Source organism: Micromys minutus, assembly GCF_963924665.1.
Source record: "Micromys minutus genome assembly, chromosome: 8".
In the NCBI taxonomy this organism is placed as follows: domain Eukaryota; kingdom Metazoa; phylum Chordata; class Mammalia; order Rodentia; family Muridae; genus Micromys; species Micromys minutus.
Window position 1 is genome coordinate 20,269,718 of NC_137977.1, and position 19,200 is coordinate 20,288,917.

The 19,200-nt window shown below is 45.9% G+C and overlaps 1 protein-coding gene across 1 annotated transcript in view; it reads right to left on the reverse strand.

The window, feature by feature from the left end:
* Window positions 1-169: 169 nt before the first annotated feature.
* Window positions 170-19,200, reverse strand: part of GYPC (glycophorin C (Gerbich blood group)) — a 32,808-nt gene continuing 13,777 nt past the window's right edge. Inside the window, exons 2-3 of the mRNA XM_080919734.1 lie at window positions 4,501-4,551; window positions 170-2,034 (exon numbers count right to left, since the gene is read on the reverse strand). Of these exons, the coding sequence (XP_080775860.1) occupies window positions 1,838-2,034; window positions 4,501-4,551 (248 nt within the window). The 3' untranslated portion in view covers window positions 170-1,837. The remainder of the gene's footprint in view (window positions 2,035-4,500; window positions 4,552-19,200) is intronic.

Below are 19,200 nucleotides of genomic sequence, written 5' to 3' on the forward strand. Positions count from 1 at the left end.
CCTAGTCTACTGTTGTGTAGTGTCGTCTCTGGCTTGGGCAGACAGAGTAGCGGGCCCCATTCCTAGGTGCTTTCTGAAGTTGTAATTACTCATGGCCAACTGTCATCTGAGAATATTAATTGAAAAAAAATCCAAAGATAAATAATCCATAGTTTCAAGAATCTTTTATTTCAGCTTACGGTTCTAATTATGCCATTGTGCTGTTAGTTACTGCAGTTAATCTCTTACTGTGCCTAATTTATAAATTAAATCTTAACATATAAGTGTGTGCAGAAAAGCCAAATACAAGGGGGTTCAATACTGCCTTGAGTTTCAAGCATCCACTAGGGTTTCTGATAAGGTCTCTCTAGATAAATGGGTGTCGACAGAAGCCAGCCTTTTACTTCACAGATGAGAACATAGTCATCCTCCAATCTGGGGTCATCTGGCACTTGGCCATTATAACACGTTATAATTGAACCTCTGCTTCTCTTCCCCACTATATTCCAGGGAATAGAAGCTCCTTTGGATGGTGGCCATACTTGACTGAGCTCGTGTCCTCGTTTGTCTACCAGGGATCATGATGAGGCTTTTTTCTGCTAGCTACTAGGTGGAGATAGCACAGCTGAGGGGGCTCTTGATGGATGATCTTTAGATGCAGCAATGCTGGTCTTAGAGTGACTGAAGAACTGTGGGTAATCTTACTTGGACGGGGTTGGCTAATTAGTTCATTTCCTCCGTTATTCATTTTAAATTACTGACTTCTCAGGAGGCTCTTAGAAGGGTGTGAAGATGAATTCTTATTGGCCAACATAGGCAAACCATATCTCCAATGTGCTAGTGACTCTGGAAGACAGTAGATGCCTAGCATCTGATGCTTCCGTTCCTGCCCATGATACTGGGAGTTAGGAACCAGAGGTGACACAATTTGGCATCATTTTCACTTGAAAAATGCCACCATTAAAGCTGGAGAGGTCAAATACATGGCTTAATGTCTTAAGATGAATAAAGAGGGGCTAGGAGCCAAATGCAGGTCTGGGGATCTGGACTCTCTTCGAACACAGAGGCATTTTCATTGGGACTTTGGCATGATGGAGTTCGCTCACGGTTGTTGAGCACAACTCTGTTTAAAAATTGCATGTCAAGCAGCCAGTGCTTCATTACCTGGCCTTGTTACTGTGTATCCTCCTGTTTGTTTCACATAGCTGGTCCTAGTGAGGAGAAAGGTCACCCTTTCCCCTCCTCTTTTGACAGAACTAGACAATCCTTGCCCCAGGCGCAGACACAATGCGATACCAGTGAAGAGCCAGCAATGGGTGCCATTCACATTTCTCAAACACTTATGAGTAGTGCCATTTGATAAAGAGTGCTCAGTTACATCTCAAACTTATTTGTAATCATCTTGAGCTGCGTTGATGGTAGATGACAGTGCCGTTTAGCTCTGCTGTCTTCCCAAAGGTCAATGACTGACACGTGATGCCTTTATCTCCAGGCAGCTTATAGATGCCCTGCTTCTATGCAACCCACTCCCAGGTCCAAACCACCTCATACACACTGAGAAGGACTCTCATGCCGGTGAGATGACACCTGAATTACCCAGGGAGACCTGTGCATCCAGATGTTCTCTCTTCCTTGCCGAGCCAATGCCACTGGGTGGACACACTGTGTCCCTGGAAGAGGTACTCTGTCCCTTGATTCCTCCCATCTGTATCAGTTTCCTGGCAGGCACCCAGTGTTCTGCAGTAAGTCTTGAGGTGCCCTTGAGGGCTTCCTGGTGCTGATAATGGTAGCACACAGTGGGGGTACTTTGTCTCCTGCAGCCAGAAGCATCTTGCAGGGATGTCAAGTCTGCTACCCATCAGATAAAGTATTCCTTCTTGCTGGTGTCCCCGGCATCTTGGATGGCAGGGTCACTTTGCAGGGCTGCATCAGCACTCTCTGCAAACTCTGTGCCTTTGGCCTCATTGGTGTGGTAGGTGCCCTTGTGCCTGTACAGGTAGCGAAGCATGAGAAAGAGAAGGCAGACCAGGACCAAGGCCACAGCGGTGATCACAGCTGCAAGAGGGAGACAGGATGCAGGTCAGTCTGGGGTAGTATGACTCTTTCCTCCGAGAATAGCGTCATGCCATCTTGGAGTAGAGTACACTTTGGCAAGATCAGGTAGCCACAGGCAATCAGCAAAATAGTACAGGAATATCGAAGTCTATGGAACTACTGTCCAAGACCCTCACTGGAGGAACATTAATTTCTATTTACTAGCTTACGTCTATGCACGATTGAGCAAGCATATGATTAAAATCAGATCATGGGAAAGGACATGCCAAGTATACTAAGCTTCACGTAGCTAGAACTGATCAATCAACATAAAAATTCATTCAATGACTGCCCAAATGCGAGCTGAACAAGGCTGACACCAATAAGCTCGCCAAACTTGCCTGAAACATCCCATGAGGCCTAAACCTACATAAAGACCTATAGGCAACCGAACAAAGTTGAGAATGGGAGAGGTGGCTTTCCCCAAGAAAAAGAACACCAAATGGTTGACTAGTGCCAGATGGTCAGTCCTGAAGACATATACTAGTTACCTTTCCTATAGAGTCCACAGGGGAAATACAAGAGTGACTGGCTATGGTATGACATGGGTGGGGGAGGTGCTCTTTGGAGAGCCGTTCTTATCAAGCTGCACCATTCATTCTTGTGGGGTGAGGACTTCCTAGGGCTCCAGGAAGAGGTGGACTTGGTCATTCAGTGGATGATGTGCCCAGGGTATTGCCAAGGATGTGTTAGGTCCCAGGAATCAGAGAAACAGAGCAGAAGGTGGGACAGGAGGGGTCAACTGATGTAGGTCTGAAAAAGGAAATTTACAAGACCCAGGGGCAATAGTCGGTCCTATGGGAGGTGTTTAAACTTGGTTACTAGGTTTGAAGCTGTAAAGTCAACTGCAGAAATAATGTTGGAAAATGCAGCTCCCATGTCTCATTTGTAAGAAACAATTTCCTAAGCTCCCTCCAACTGTGACAGGAACTGTTAATACTCTTCAAGAAAAAGAAGGACTCAGGACCCACAGGGACGAGGGAATGGTCAGCTAGATCAAGTCAACAGGTGTCTTTGATGGCTTCCTGTTGCTGCTCTATTTTTAGCTGAAGATGGTCCCTGCATCAGGCAGTGAGAAGATTGGATTGCAAAGGAGGGAGCAGAGCAAGACACCACCCAAGCTTGGCTGCTCTCGAGCCACAAGTAGGAAGACACCTGCCCAGGGTCCAGCCTTTAGGATGGAGGTGTGAGCTAAGGCCAGGACTAGCTAGCGTATGAGGTGAAGGAACTGTGAAGTCCTAGAAAACTGGGTTAGCGTATCTACTTATGTCTCCTATACACAGAGTTAGGTCACAGACCTGTTAGCTGTTGCTCTCCTGCTCATAAAGATAAGGCAACTGTCCTGACGTCTCTCTCAAATCCAGCCACAGAGACTAGCTGTGACCCTGCAAGTTTCACAAGCAATCGGGTGTCCCCTTTCCTATGCACTCGGGAGCAAGCCTAGCTGGTGTCCAGAACTCTGGCAACCTTGGACTATAACCCTGCTTTTATATCTAGTGCCTTCCTGCTTTGTGACTTCCAACACACAGAACAGGTCACATGGCATGGAACTCATCCCTACCTCCTACCACCATTCCAGACTGTAAGAGTCAGAAACTGCCTTTGCTTTCTGGAACTAAAGAATCTCTCCTTTCAGAATCCACATCGCAATATCTGTGGTACCTCTCTCCTAATGCTTCCCTGCCTCAGGGCCTCACCCGGGCTGCTGGTAGCCATGATGCTGCGACCTGCCCCCATGCCCACGGTAAAGCTCTTCTGTAGAGGACTTTGTCCAAATTTACTTTTCTGCTAATCTCTTACTTATCATTTTTGTTTATAACACAGACAACTCATTCTCCAGCCCGTGCCTCTGAGGCTCTAAGGTCCAGAGAAAGGATGTCTTTTGACAAGTGGAGCAAAGCCCCTTTTGTCCCTTGACAGGCACCGTATGTGACACCACCTAACAGGACTGGAGTGTTCATTTCCATCCTCAAAGTTCCCTCTGGGGCGGGGGGACAGTTTTTTGCTTTTTAGTTTGGCATAAATCTATACACACCTAAGGGGAGGAATCTCAATTGAGAATCTACCTAATGAACATGTCTCTGGGGGCACTTTCCTGACTGTTGCTAACACTGTGGATGGTTCCATCCCATGGCAGGTGGGCCTGGGCTCTATAAGAAACACAGCCGAGCAAGCTAGAAGAAGCATCCATGGTTCCTGCCCCTGCCCATGCTTGGTTCTTTCCTGGATTCCCTCAGAGGTGGGCTGTGATGTGGAGAGATGAGTTAGATCAACTCTTTATTCCTCAGGTTGCTATTGGTCGAGCAACAGGAAGCAAACTGGAACAGGAGGGAACCAGCCATGGCCACCTCTTTTCACCCAGATGCTCAAGCCAGTGCTGGCCGGGATCTTTCTTGGCTGCTAGAAAGGCACTGCTAGCCAGCTCACCCGCAATGATGGCAATCTCCATAACGCCGTAGGACATCCCTGGGTTAGGCTCTGTGGACAAAAGCGAAAACCTATGGTGAGAAAGGAAGGCCACAGTCAGAAGCACCTTGGCCTGTACGCATCCCCTAATCAGAGAACACAGTGCACATAGACCTCTTCTGGAAGGCATAGACCCAGCTCTGCCTGGCTACCAAGCCAGGTTGAGAACGCCCCATAAATCCCAGGGAACTCCTAAACCATGTCAGCTCTCCATTGAAGTACATCACAGAAGTCTATGCCCACACCTTATAGATTCTGGTTGTAGTGTAGACACCCCCCGCCCCAGGTATAATATGGTCACCATCTTGGAGTGGAGACTGCTTGGCTAGGTATCCATGGCAACTCAATGAACCAAAAAATACAGAGGTAGCTATGTTTGTGATAATGGAAATGGAGTTTTTGATATCCCCTAACAGGAGGAGGAAGCAGAAGTCTTAGGAACCTCAACTAGTTGCAGCTGTTACTCTCCTCTGGCTTCTCCCAGCTATGAGTGATCTTTGAAAATACTCGATTACACAGAATACAGTAGACTGTATGATACAGCCTCATGAATTCACCATCTAAGATGTAGGGCTTTGTGGTAATGCAACTGGTGTGTGTGTGTGTGTGTGTGTGTGTGTGTGTGTGTGTATGTACATGTGTCTGGAGGGGCCAGTCGGTAGGAGGCAGCCAGGACAGCACCCTGTGGTCTGCAATGAACTCAAGCGTGGGAGGATACAACTGGGTACCACAGGTATCAAGTTAGCAAATGGACAGTGTAGGCACACACCCAGGGGTAGGGCAGGGGTTATTAGAACTAGTATCTCCACTCTATGTTTAGTTCAAAGTACTCCAAGGCTAACACGCAGGAAGAAGCAAATTCAAATGGATTCTGGACAATGGAAGCCTATGATTGAATATAAAGCACAGAGTGGGTTCTGAAGATTCACCCGACACATGAATGAATCCTGTGTGCTTGAGTGGATGGCATTAGTAGCTGGATTTTGGACCACTCTCAACCACCAGTACCTCATAGATCAGTAAGAGAGAAAAGCATTTGTTTAAGGCAGCACAGTTGGCCAAGAAGCTTTAAGATGTAGGGTCTCTTAGCAAATGCTCTAACACTGAGAGATGTCTCCAAGATACATCTACTTTTAAGAAAGAATTAAGGGTCAGGTGTGGTGGCACACACCTTCAATCCCAGCACTCTGGAAGCAGAGACAAGTGAACTCTGAGTTTAAGCCCCCAAGTTCCAGGTCATCCATGGTTGCATAGCGAGACCTGTCTCAAAAAGAATTAGTAATTGCTTCTTAGATTCCATGGGGTCACTGTTCTCAGCATTTAGAATGTCTTAGCTCATGCCAGTTCCAGTGAGTTGTTAGTCCTTTCATTTGATGAATTTGCATGTCACACACACCCCTGCATCTTCTATGGGTCAAACAGCTTACTCATGAGAATCAGAAGTCATTAATTTCTGGGTAGTGGAGATGGCTGGCTTAGTGACTAACAAGGCTTTCTGCGTAAGCTCAGGAATGTGAGTTCAAATCCTCAATAGAAAGCTGGTATGACTACATGGACCTGTAACCCCAGTGCTGGGGCAGGGATAGGAGTTGGAACATTTAAAAGTTCTATGGCTCGTCCCTAGCCTCCTCATAGTCAGTGAGAGATTATGTCTCAAGAGAATAAGACAGAAAGTGATAACGAAGATATCCAAGACCTCCTCTGGCCTCTGTATTATTCACAAACACAGCCCTCCCCCTCCACACCACATTTTAGTCCCCCTCCCACCCAGAGTACAATTTAGTCCCAGGTAGCTTAGAGCAAATGTATAGTTCTTATACCCTGGAAAACCTTGGCATCCTGGCTTTCAGACGAGGCAGGAGGTGGTTTGAATGAGAAGAATGAGGTGGTCCCCTGTCTTACTTAGGGTTTCTATTCCTGTGATTAAAACATCATGACTAAAAGAAACGTGAGGAGGAAAGGTTTATGTGGCTTACATAACCCGAATCACAGTCCACTGGGAAAGGTAAAGGCAGGAACTCAAGGCAGACACTGGAAACCATGAAGGATGCTGCTTACTGGCTTGCCCATCATGGCTTCTCGGCTTGCTTTCTTGTAAAATTCAGGACCATCTGCCTAGGAGTGGCAGTGCCAACAACAGTTGAGACCCTTTGACATCAATTACTGATGAAGAAAATGTTCTACAGACTCGCCCACAGGCAATCTGATAGAGGTGTTTTGTCAGTGGGAGCTCGATCAATACCCCATTGCTTGTGTTTATGGAGGGTTTGCTCTACGATTGAACAGATTAGATATCGGGACAATACCAAGACCACTGAGGAGATTGGTCTGTTTGTTCTCCTTTGGAGGAGGAGGAAGACTACTTTGGGAGCAGTTGGTGTGGCTTTAACACACCGGGATAGGGGACATCATATCTTCTAACAGTCTCTGTCAAGCTGACTAATCACTACAGTGAAAGGAAATAAAGTTAGTGGGGAGCTGAAGCCAAGAAGAGCAGACACCATGTGATCCAGTTACAATGCTTCAGAGAAATCAATCTTCCTGGACACAATCCATTCCTGACATGTGGGAGTCCTCCAAAGAACATGTCTGTCTTTCCACACGTGGTTAAACTTCTTTCCAATATGTCATCTAGCAGACCTTCTTGTGGGCTGGTTTGCTTGCTCCTGGTTTGTTTACACCTTTTCTTATGGGTGGGGACAATGGAAGAGAATCCTTCCAGATAAAAGGTTGATTTCCATATGGCTAACGGAACCAGGAAACTCTAAGTGAATGTGCATGATTTGCCAATGAATGTAGGTACTTTGGGAAGAGAATGTACCTCCTGTTTCTCCTAACAGGAACTGAGGAGGGACAGAAAGTGGGGAATGGCCAGCGAGAAGGCTTAGTGGCTCAAAGTGTTTGCCACCCTGAAGCCCAAAGACCTCAGTGAGTTCCATTCCTAAGACCTACATAGTGGAAGAAGCAAACTGACTCCTGTGTGTTGTCCTTTGGCCTCCACATGTGCTCCAAGCTATGTGTACTTATGTGCAGGCAGGAGTACATGTGAACCTCCACACCTCCACACCCACATTAAAAAAGTAAACCACAAAGTAAATAAGCGAAACTCAGTGATAATTATAATACCGATTAACAATAAGATTTAGTAAAGCGTGCAGGGCATGTCTTGGGGATATAAGAAGAGGCATGGGTCTCTCACTCTAGAATTTTGTTGCTGTGGCCTCCTTCACCCATATTAGAGCCTTTTTCTTTGTGATTCCAATGAAGACTAAAGACCAACAACTCTGCAGGAATCCTCAAGTACTCCAGTACCAGATTGAAACTGCTCCAGTGGGAGACAGTAATTTCTGGGACTACCTGGACCACACCCTATGAGGCAATCTAATAAACCCTCTTCTAATACACATATTGATCCATTTAGAGACCCCTGACTGATACAAAGAGCTAATGCTACAACAGTTCACTGTGAGTCTCCCTTGAGTGATCTGAGAGACTTGGGAATTGTCTTACTTTCTGTGCATCACTGAGAAGCCCCACATCCTGGCTCTCCGTATGTCTTCTTTTTTCTTGAGTGTCCCTTTCTTCTGGCCTCTACGTTTATGCCTATATTAAAATCTTAATGAAATCTCTTCTTCGTTATCCCAGCTACCCTTGAAATTCTTTTCAGTGCCAACACCGAATTCTGGTTTGAATTAATTAACTATTCCAGGACAAGAAAAATCTAAGGTATGATGTCCTTAGGCTGTCACTGTCCTGTCCCTCGTTGTCTCACCAGGAGCTTTTCTTGCCTTATGGGTGTTAAAGAAAGAGATTGCTGCTTTCATCACATGGAGCACAAGGTGTCAGCCCTATGGAGGGAAGGAGTTGCACAGGCTTGGATTTTGGTCCTTCTTCAGTTCTTCTAACCTTTCTTGTGGCAGGATCAACCCTGGGGCAGTAAAAACTGCTCCTGTGGGAGTGATTTTTCTCTTGGAGGCTCCTTTCCTTCTCAGCAAAGCAGAGGTGTGTGTGTGTGTGTGTGTGTGTGTGTGTGTGTGTGTGTGTGTGTGTGTGTAAGCATCCTCTGGAACCTGGGAAACCACAGATGCCTCCACCCCAAGACTGGAGGAGTGTGTGTGTGTGTGTGTGTGTGTGTGTGTGTGTGTGTGCACTTGTGCTTGAGAGTATATGAGAGACATGGGGGGAATGAAAGGAGGGAGGGATGGAGGAAATTAAGGGAGGGAGGGAAGGAGGGAGAGAGGGAGAGGGAGAGAGGGGGGGGGAGGGAGGGAGGGAGAGAGGGAGGGAGGGAGGGAGGGAGAGAGGGAGGGAGGGAGGGAGGGAGGGAGGAGAGGCACAGAAGACAATGACTGAGGACAACGTAAGCACTGCCATTTCACGATTCATCAACTTTGTTTTTTTAAAACAGGGTCTCCCATTAACACTGAACTAGATGATTATGCTAGGCTGGGTTGCTACTGAACCTTAGGGATTCTCTGATCCTCCCATCTCTGCTTCCCTGGTGCCAAAGTTACAACCATGTGGTACCATACAAGGCTGCTTTTAACATGGATTCTGGGGCACAAACTCTGGTCTTCACCTTTCAAGGCAGGATCTTCACCAACTTTGCCGTCCCTCTTCATGATGGAAAGTTCCCATTTCTCATAAATTCTCAGGTGCTGCTGCTGGTGTTGAAGCTTTGATCTGAGGACCACTGAGTGTATGAGTGTGCATCTACAGAATGTAGGGCACAGTTTGGATGCCAAGCATTACACCCTTGGCGGAAGGTGACATTAGGCTTAGCTAAATAGATTTGAAGGCCCCCATAATCTCTTACCACATAAATGTTAAATCACAGCATACATCCCCCTGATGACTGTTAGTTAGTGCCTCCTTTCTTTTTAGGAGCCAGATAATGTCACTGAAAACCTAGCATAACTAAGGATGAGGATGTGTGTGTGTCACCTGCATGTTCCTGTGCCTACCTCCATACCCATTGCTGGGGTGGGGAGAGGACTCTTATGTCTGGGTCTGAAATGCATGTGTCCCTCTGATCAATGGCTTATGAGACCACAGTGTTCTCAGCCATATTCTCTGAGAGATAAACAAATCACAGCTGAATACACATGCTAAGGAACTACTATCATTGCTGATTACAGTGAAAACAATTGAAGGACAAATTACCACTGCTGATTACTTCAAGGGCAGCTGGTCTGAGATGATGAGGTGGGGAAATGCTTTTCTGAAGGACGATCTCGTCCCTACTCAAACGCCAATACAAACAGATATCCCCAGATGTTATGAGGAGCCAGCAGGGGATTATTTATCTCCCTCAGCTTTGGCCTCACAATCATAAGCTTCTTAAGAGGTAGATGTAGCTCAGGAAGACCTGAACACACCTGTTACATTCCCATCAAAAAACTTACTAGAGGGAAGATACCTAGGATGCTATGAGGCACTGATAGAGACTCCCCCTGTTCAGACCACATCCCTACAAGGTCAGCACACTTACCACACATGGACTGGTGAGTATGTGGCAACTGGGGCAATCTGCCTTTGAGAATAATGTATTTATGTTTTTTTCACATTAAAGATGGTTACTCAGACATGTAGGATTATTGTTAATATGTGCTAAGGATCAAGTACAGTGCCTGGCATAGGTCAGTTCATTTGGATATTTGTTATTCTCTGTGGTGGTTTGAATAGATATTGCCCCCATAGACTCGTGTATTTGAATGCTTGGCCCATGTGGAATGGTACTATTAGGAGGTGTGGATTTGTTTGAGTAGGTGTGGCATTGTTGAAAGAAGTGTGTCATTGTAGGGGTGAGCCTTGAGGTCTCCTATGCTCATGTGCTGCCCAGTGTGGAATCAGATACTCCTCTTGGCTGCCTGAGGAAAACAGTCTCCATTTGGCTGTCTTCAGATCAAGATGTAGAACTTTCAGCTCTTCCAGCACTAAGGTTGCCTGCACAACACCATACTTCCTGCCATGATACTAATGAACTGAACCTCTGAAACTATAAGCCAGTCCCTATTTAATTATTTTTACAAGAATTGCCCTGGTCATGATGTCTCTTCACAGGTACAGTTCAGCAGCTCCCGAATCCCCGAGTCACACTGCACAGATGTGTAAGTCCTTGCTTCCCAACTGGCTCTTGCTTGCTCATGCTTGCCACTTCTCTAATGGGCTTAATTAACCTAAGCATGCATTTTCAGTAGAATTAGGTACCTAATTATGTGACTCGATGACCTTGATCAGATTACATGTGTAAATAATAATTATTTAGTTAGCCATGCTAACTATAGGAGGCTTGTTTGCCTGCACATGGATGGGAAGGTGTCTTTTCCTTCCTGGGCAGCAGCTGATCCCATCTCCATAACAAGCAGGACAGCTGGGTAGAAGGAGGGAGAAAGGAGTTTTGCAACCTTCACTTGGATAAGTTCTCTTTGTGTGGAGGTGGGCAGGCATGTGGGTGGGTTATAGGCTGCAGGTCACTCTCTGGCTTTATTCCTCAGGACAATGTCCATCTTGACTCTTGAAACAGGGTCTCTCTCTAAAACCCAGGGCTTTCCAAATAGCTAGACTGACTGCTGTGTGAGCCTCAGGGACCCTCCTGTCTCTACCTCCCACTGCTGGGGTTAGAAGTATTGCAAACAACCTGCTGGGTTTTCTGCATGGGTTGGGGGATCAGACTCAGGTCTTCAAACTCCTCTTCACTAGTAGTTACCTCCTTAGTCCTTGAACAACATCATGATTGGAGGCTGAGCTTCCACAAGTCCAAGGCAGACAACAGAGCTCCAACAGGCGGGGAAGACAAAAGAGGGCTGAATGCTCTGAGGCAGAACGCAGAATATGGCCCAAAGAGGAAAGTCCACCAGGAGAGCATCCTGGAGGGAAGGAAGGGCAGGGGAGCAGGAAGTGGGTGTCCTTCCTGCTCTGTCTGCAGTGTTCTTTCCTCTTGATCCTGGGAGATTCTGAGAGCTTCAGGGCCACAGGACTGGTACTAACCATGCAGAGGAGAGCCTCTCTTTGAGGGCTGTGGCTGGGCTTGCAGGAAACCATACTGATAAGGACCAGGTGGGAGTCATAAACACTGTTCCTGACTTAGCTGCTTAGCTCTCTACACATGAATGTAAATTCCTGAGATATCTGGTTTTCTACATTGAACTTAACTTCTTAAAAACATTTTTAGAAAAAGACTTAGGGTACTTTAGAGCAAAAACATTCAAGGTTCTTTCTGCAGAACCCCAAGGCTATCGATCAAATTGGCTTCTCTGGGCAACACTACAGTTTGACTCAAATGCTAGAGTTGCATTTGAAAAGTATATGGCAGATGACAGACGCATTTGGGTTTAAATATTGAGAATATATGGGTTGGGTCAGGGAAAAGACAACAGTATGCAAAAAAAACCAATCAAACAAACAAAAAAACCCCACAGCCCTTTCAAGAAGTCACCTCACAGTTTCTCAAGAGGTCTTCTCAGTGAATGACACAGGAAGCTTGGAATTTGGTGTCAGAGATTTGGCAGGAGCCTTGACTCCATGACCATCCCAATTACACAGGCTCTAGTATGTAGAGAAAGACATGAGAATATCCTGGTTGTCTCCCTAGTGTGATGCCTCATGCATGAGATTTTTTCTTATTCTCTTGTGCACACATGTTATTATAAGTACACACACACACGCACACACACACACACACACACACACACACACACACACACACACACACACACACATGAGGGTCTCAGAAATCAGAATCCTGGACCTGCACTGTGGGGGGTGAGACAGCAGAGACAGCAGAAGGCTCAGGGCCAGAGTTAGCTTATCATCTGAACCATTTGGGTTTCCTGGGGCTCCTGTGTGCTATTTACCCTTCTCCAACCCTCCAAATCCTTTCTGCCAGGAATCAGGGCAGGAAAAACACTCATGGGAGTCACCAGTTCATTTCCTTTTTGAATCGGGGATGGAATCAGGAAGCTGCTGGCCCATGCTCCCACCTCTGTCATGTCTTTGTCTGTGTTTGTGGGAGGACAGGCCGTTTCTCTCTACCATCCCTGCCCCATGATTCCTTTACACCCTACTCCCACTGTTTCCCTAGCTGTTAGAATGTTCTATGAACTTCTCGATTTGTCACCCTTGGCAAGATCCTGTTCCATCTTTCCCATACCCTGTCCAGATCTTGTGATTCACATGTGTCCACATTAATCTATTTTTTAAAGCAACGAAGCCACATGCATACATAACCCTTCTTCTGGTCAGCTGAAGTCCCACAACATGAGCCAGCTGCCATGTAAATTAAGTGTTTCTCTGATAGAAAGTGATAAATACCAGCTTCTAATCAGAGGAAAAACAATATATATACATATATATATGTATATCCCCCTAATTTCATGTCAGGAATCCATAGGATTCCTGCTGGTTTCTTCAACCGTAGAAAGCATGTTTGAAGTCTGAACCCCGGTAGGTGGGCAGACGGATACAGCTTCCTGCTGCAATGACCAATGCCGTATCCTTCGCCACTTAACAGGGTCTCTGCCCTTCAGAAGCATCTTTGAGTTCTGCTACATTTTCCCTGGAAGAAGGGTCATTGAAATGCAATCTCCCAACAGGCTGTTGCAATAATTTCTTATTAAAGGTAAGGAGATTTTGTTTCATCAAATCAAATAACAGAGTAAAATAAAATCAGTTACCTCAGAAAACCATTAGGTAGTTGTAGGATGATGTCATTATACAACGAAGTGTGTCAAGCCTTTCATTGGATGAGAAGGAAGGGTAGGCAAGGGAAAGTCTAGGAAGGAGAGAAGAGGAGGAGAAGCGGGACGTTCAAGAGGGGGAAACATGGAAGCAGATGTGAATGATTCTCTTGGTGCATCTCTATATGGATAAAGGTTGTTATAAATATTTTATAAGAGATAGAATTGTACAGGATCATTTGACTTATCTAGGTGACCAAATTATATCATACCAATTAGATCAGAGTAGTTTGGTGTGTTCTTTGATGTGATGACTTAATGAGTTCAAAGAGTGCAGTGGCAGAACACACAAAGCCTGCCACAGAGTTGGGACGTGTGTGTGCAAGGCTTGGCAACAACAAGTCAAGGGGAAGTGAGTGAAAACAACACACTGGGGTGGTTATGGACTGTCCAGGACAGAAGCAGCCAAGGCAGGCAGAGTGGACGGTGCCTGGGTCAAAAAGAAGCTGGGAATACTTAGATAAAGGTGCCTCATAGTGCCATGTGGCCCTACAGGACCTGGCACTAGCGTGGAATAAAATATAATCATTTTTTATATTTACTGCAACAGGTAGTAACAGAATTGGGCCCATTGGTCAATCAAGAGTAAAAATTTCTAACCAGGTAGATGATCTAAAATACAGGACAGATTTCACATTCTTTTGATGTATGGATGCTTTTCATGTATGGGATCAAATGTAGTTTTTAATTTCATACCTTTCAATTTTTTTTTTTTTGAGTTTTGTTTAAGGAGTTAAAAAGATGAGGCTTTTAGAGAGAAGAACAAGAGTGTATGAGTGACTAAGCCCATAAGTACCACTAGCTCATTTTATTATCTTTTCCTTGTCTTATTACTTAGTCCCCTATCACTATCTTGCTCAGTGTTATTAATAAGTTTTTTGTCCTTTGTCTGCTTGGGTGAGTGATAGACAATAAAAGATTTCTAAAGGTAAGGGTATGAAAGCTAAGTCCTTTTGTGTGAGCACCAAGTAGATGCTGTGGGAGGGGTCCTAGAAAGAGGGTGTAATGGGTTAAATATGAGTCCCCCCCATAGACTCATATTGAATGCTTAGGGAGCAGAATTAGGGGGTGCGGCATGGTCGGAGGAAGTGTGTCACTGGGGGTAGGCTTTGAGGTTTCAGATAACTCAGGTTCAATGTTCTCTCTTTCTTCCTGCCTGCTGATCCAGATGTAGATCTCTCAGCTACCTCTGTAGCACCACATCTGCCTGTGTGCTGCCATTCTTCTGACCATGACACTAAACCATTGAACTTGTAAACCAGCCTCAATTAAATGCTTTCTTTTATAAGATTTGCCATGACCATGGTGTCTCTTCACAGCAATAGAAACCATAACTAAGACAGAGATATTCTTTACAAATCTTAGAGAAGGGGCACCTACAATTAGGAAGAATATTTTCAGGGTCAAGCAAGATGACTTGCTTGGTAGGTAAAGGTATTACTGCCAAGACTGACAACCTGATTTCAACCCTTGGGACCCACATTGTGAGGTCAAGGCTATAGGCTATAGAAGAACCTTAATACTGCTGAAAGGCCAGAGGTTGCAGTGGGAATGTGATTTAAAAGTTAATGAAGGGACAGTCCATGAGTAGGAGAAGCAAGAGGGTTATGAATAACTTACTATATATTTCTGCAAATGGAATTATTAAATGACAATAATCACTTCAACTATTAAAACTAAAGGAATGTTACACATTTTCAAGTTTACACAAAAGACATTATTGTATTTGGGAATTTAAATAAGAGTTTTGGCTAAGCATATGTGAGGCCCTGGGCTCCATCCCTAGCACCAAATATAGAATAAATGATATTGCTGAGTGTTATAGGAGGCATCCCTGATATGGACCAAATAGAAGAGTAGGGAACACTTCCCAGAGACTTGCTCTGGAGCACTGGGATGTTCCCCTGCCCTGGTGACCTGGTCGGCCATCCATAGAGGATACTCTCAGAGGGGCAGCCGCTCAGTCCTGGCTCGCAACTCTGGCTCCATACACATTCCCTAGAACTCTTTCAAAAACACCCATGCTAGCCTGAGTGTGTAGCTTAGTGGCAGAGAACGTGTTTGGCAAGTGCGATGTTCGGAGTTCTATCCCTGGCATCCCCACAATAAAATCAAAATAAAACACCATTCTCTAGGCCCCAGTCTATTAGGATTACCTTCTAAAGCTGCAGGATTCCTGATAAACTTCATGTTAAAATAAACAACAAGAGTGTTTTAGGGTAAGTACACCCCAAAAACTATCCGCGGGACCCACAGATGTTCATCTGAAATCCCTAGAGGAAGCTTGGAAGCGAATGTGGAATTTAAACATAGAATATGATGGTGTCAAGCAGGGTATGTATGTGTGTGTGTGTGTGTGTGTGTGTGTGTGTGTGTGTGTGTGTATCTGTGTATGAAGGTCCAGTGAAAAGTCTAATTGGCCTCTAGGAGAAGAGAAGGCAGCCTGGGGGTCAGCCAACATGAAACACGTTGACACCTCTGCAGGAATCTCCAAGTCTCAGCATTAAAACAGGGACAGCAGTGCCAATGTAAAACAACTATGACATTTCACACTCCACAACCCCATGAGCACAATGGGTCTCCATCTGAAGTGCTACACTGGCTCCCAAGGGCCCCTCAATAGCTCTGCTCCAATGAGGCTCCCAGCAAAGTCTTACATATTCCTGGACATGTTCTGTAGCCAGTGCTATTATCAGCTTGACCTACTGTGGGATGCAGGAAACGAATGAGAGTTCCTGGGTCTCCTATTTCTGAGAACTGCAGCTCTAGGGACAGGTCCAAGACAGCAGCTGCTGAGTGCCTGGCCCTGGCCCACTTTATCAGCACCAACTGCACAGTGCAGTGTCCCTGTATCCCGCTGTGGCTGTCTGATAAGAGGCTTAGCTACTGTTTCAGGCTTATCAGAGGCAGACCTGGGCGGAGAGGCCACTTCTATCAGCATATGGAGAGAGGGAAAAGGTCCTCTGAAGAAACATAAGCTCCCACACTCATACACACCCATGGTAGCTGTCTCTCCCTTCGGCCACCCTCTGTATCTGGCCAGCATGCATGATCCACTTTACTTTTCAGGAAGATGCAGATCCTTGTGTGATAAACTGACAAGGTGCTGCGGGCCTCCCTTCTCATGAGTAACTTGGGATCTTAAGCAGAGCAGAGGCTGGAAACGCTATTCAAGTAGCCAAGTCCTGCAGGTGGTGCAGCATCTGGGCATCCTTAACTCGTGTGTGTGTGTGTGTGTGTGTGTGTGTGTGTGTGTGCATGTATGTGTGTGCATGTGTGTGTGTGTATACATGCATGCATGAATATATGTACAATGGTGATATGTATGTATTGCTTATATGAGATTATTTGCTCCTTGATATGAACTCATCTATGATACAAGGGAAAGATGACATAGACTGTGTTCTCTGCCACGAGTGACCTACTTTTCTGCTTTGCATCATTTCTTGTGGCCCTGTCACAGTTACTCTGCGCTTCTCCCATGTGCTATCAAATTTACAAGTACCCATAGAAGTCAGCTTCTCATCCCTACTACAGATTCAGGAAGAGAAAAGGGCTTACTTGCCTCCCATGTTTGGATTTAGCCTTTGATCAGGTGTCTTACTGCCGTGGCTGTGTTGTATGCAGGGCAGGCTATGCTTCTCAGAGACCCGGATCTCTCTCAAACATCATGTCCTCTGGCTATATGCTATAAAATGGCACTCCCTTGGGCTGAGAAGGTGGCTCAGTGGGTGGTGTGCCTGCCTTCCAAGCATGAGCACCTGAGTCAGGTCTACGGAACTCACTTTAAAGAACAGTGTGATGGCGCTTCTGTAATCTCAATGCTTGGGGAGAAAACGAGTGGATCCCTAGGGCTGCCTGGCCAGGCAGGAGACTGCGGCTGGCCAGAGACATTGTCCTACCCAACCAATCCTTAGCCTAAGGGGGATGGTGTCTGAAGAATGACAACTGAGGTTACCCAGGACCTCCACAGGCATGTGCACATGCATACATACATATGCCACATTTGCATCTTCATATATATGAATATGCATGTACATGTATACACACACACACACACACACACACACACACACGACCCTTTTCTCCTTCACCTTCCTCATCTCTCCTGATTGAATGGTCTCCCCAACCCTTGGCACTATCCGATGGATTTAGCGTTCCTTTGCGTGTCTGTCCACTCTTACTAGAACATGAGCTCTTCTTGAGGATGACTGCTGGTCATCCACATTGTCACATCTTTGGGGCCTGGCACATAGCTGGTATTCAATATATAATTTCTGGGCCATCAGCTTACTGGTTGAAGAGGTCAAAAGGGAAACTGAGGGCAAACCTGAATAGATTACCTGATCTTTACCATAAGCCATCTCTCTGCTTGTGACCAACTTCCAATAGTCTACCGCTCTTAGGTGACTCTAAAATTTTTGATTATGTATGTATGTATGCATGTATTTATGTATTTGTGTGTGCATGTGTGCATATGTGTGCGTATGTGAATGCACATGCAGGTATGCACGTTATAGACCACATATGGAAGTCAGAAGAAAATTTGTGAGCGTTGGTCCCCTTCCTCTACCATGTGGGTCTCGGGATTGAACTCTTCTTGTCAAGCTTTAATTTATGGTCAGCGTATTTACCAACAGAGTCATCTCACCATCCCTTGTGTGACTTTAAAACCATCCATCTGGGAGCTAGGGAGATGGATTGGTGTAACAGTGCTTACTGTGTAAGTATGAAGGCCTGATGTTACATCCTAGAATCCATGTTAAGAGCAAAGTCTGTCTGTTTCTGCAACTGTACCCTCAGTTACGTGGTTGTCCTTCAGTCTAACTCCAGGCTTGGGGACAAACCCTACCTCAAAGGAATTAAAGCAGAGAGTAATAGAACAGGTACCTGTCCCCTTTTCTAGCCTACAGAATGCACAGGCACACACACCTGCACACACGTGCATCCCCCCCACACACATTTCAGATGTACAGGGAACACCTCCAGTGTGTGGGTCAGGGTGGTACTTGCAGATTAAATTCCACGGCACGTGCAGAGACCACTAATGACTTCCTAATTCCAATGGCTGATCCCCACTTCTTCCTCAACCCCAAAGCTTCCCTACACTCTACCCTTGGGAGTCAGAATTCGGACAACTCTCCTGTCTCCACGCATGGAAAACTCCTTATGACACTTGTCACAACAGTGATGACGCACAGGCACACCTGGCAAGACAAACACAGTTCAGGGTCAGGAGAATCCTGTTGTGGCTGGGAGACATCATAGTTGGCAGATACAGGTACATTTGACTTCCCAAGTCGGCATACCTTCAGTAGGGCCCATGAAATAATCTTGATGTGGCACATCCCATGTGGAAAGTTGCCCCAGATTTTGGGGTGTCAAATGGCATTTTAGGAACATGGGAGAGGGATGGTGGGGTACCAGCTTTAGGGTCAGGGGAGCCTGTGTGACACTTCATACACCTGCTCCACATTTCCTCCTGAACCTGATCAGGTGAGCTGAGGCTTCTCTGGAGGACAAGAGCAAAGCCTAGGGTGTCAGTTTTACACAGGGGGCAATGGGATGGTTAGGATCAACCATAAGAAGGGTCTCGGCCGGCAAACTGGGCAATGAAGATCACTGCGCTTCTGGGGACAAGTTAGTTAGCTGGTGGTGGCCTGGGCAGCTTCATGCTGCAGTTTGCAGAGCTCCTTTCCATAGATACTCAGCCCTGAAGCCGGTCTCTTTAGACAGATGTAAGGGGCTAGACTCGGTCTGGACTTGGAAGTTCTACCATTCAGTCTGTTTAAGGGAGGCGTTGGCAGAGGTTTTTTTTTTTTTCTACAGAGCTGGAGAATAAACAGTTTGGGCTAGGTCAGTCTGTGGCAACGGTTCAGCTCAGCTACCACAGTGAAACAATGCAGGTGTGTTCTAAATACAC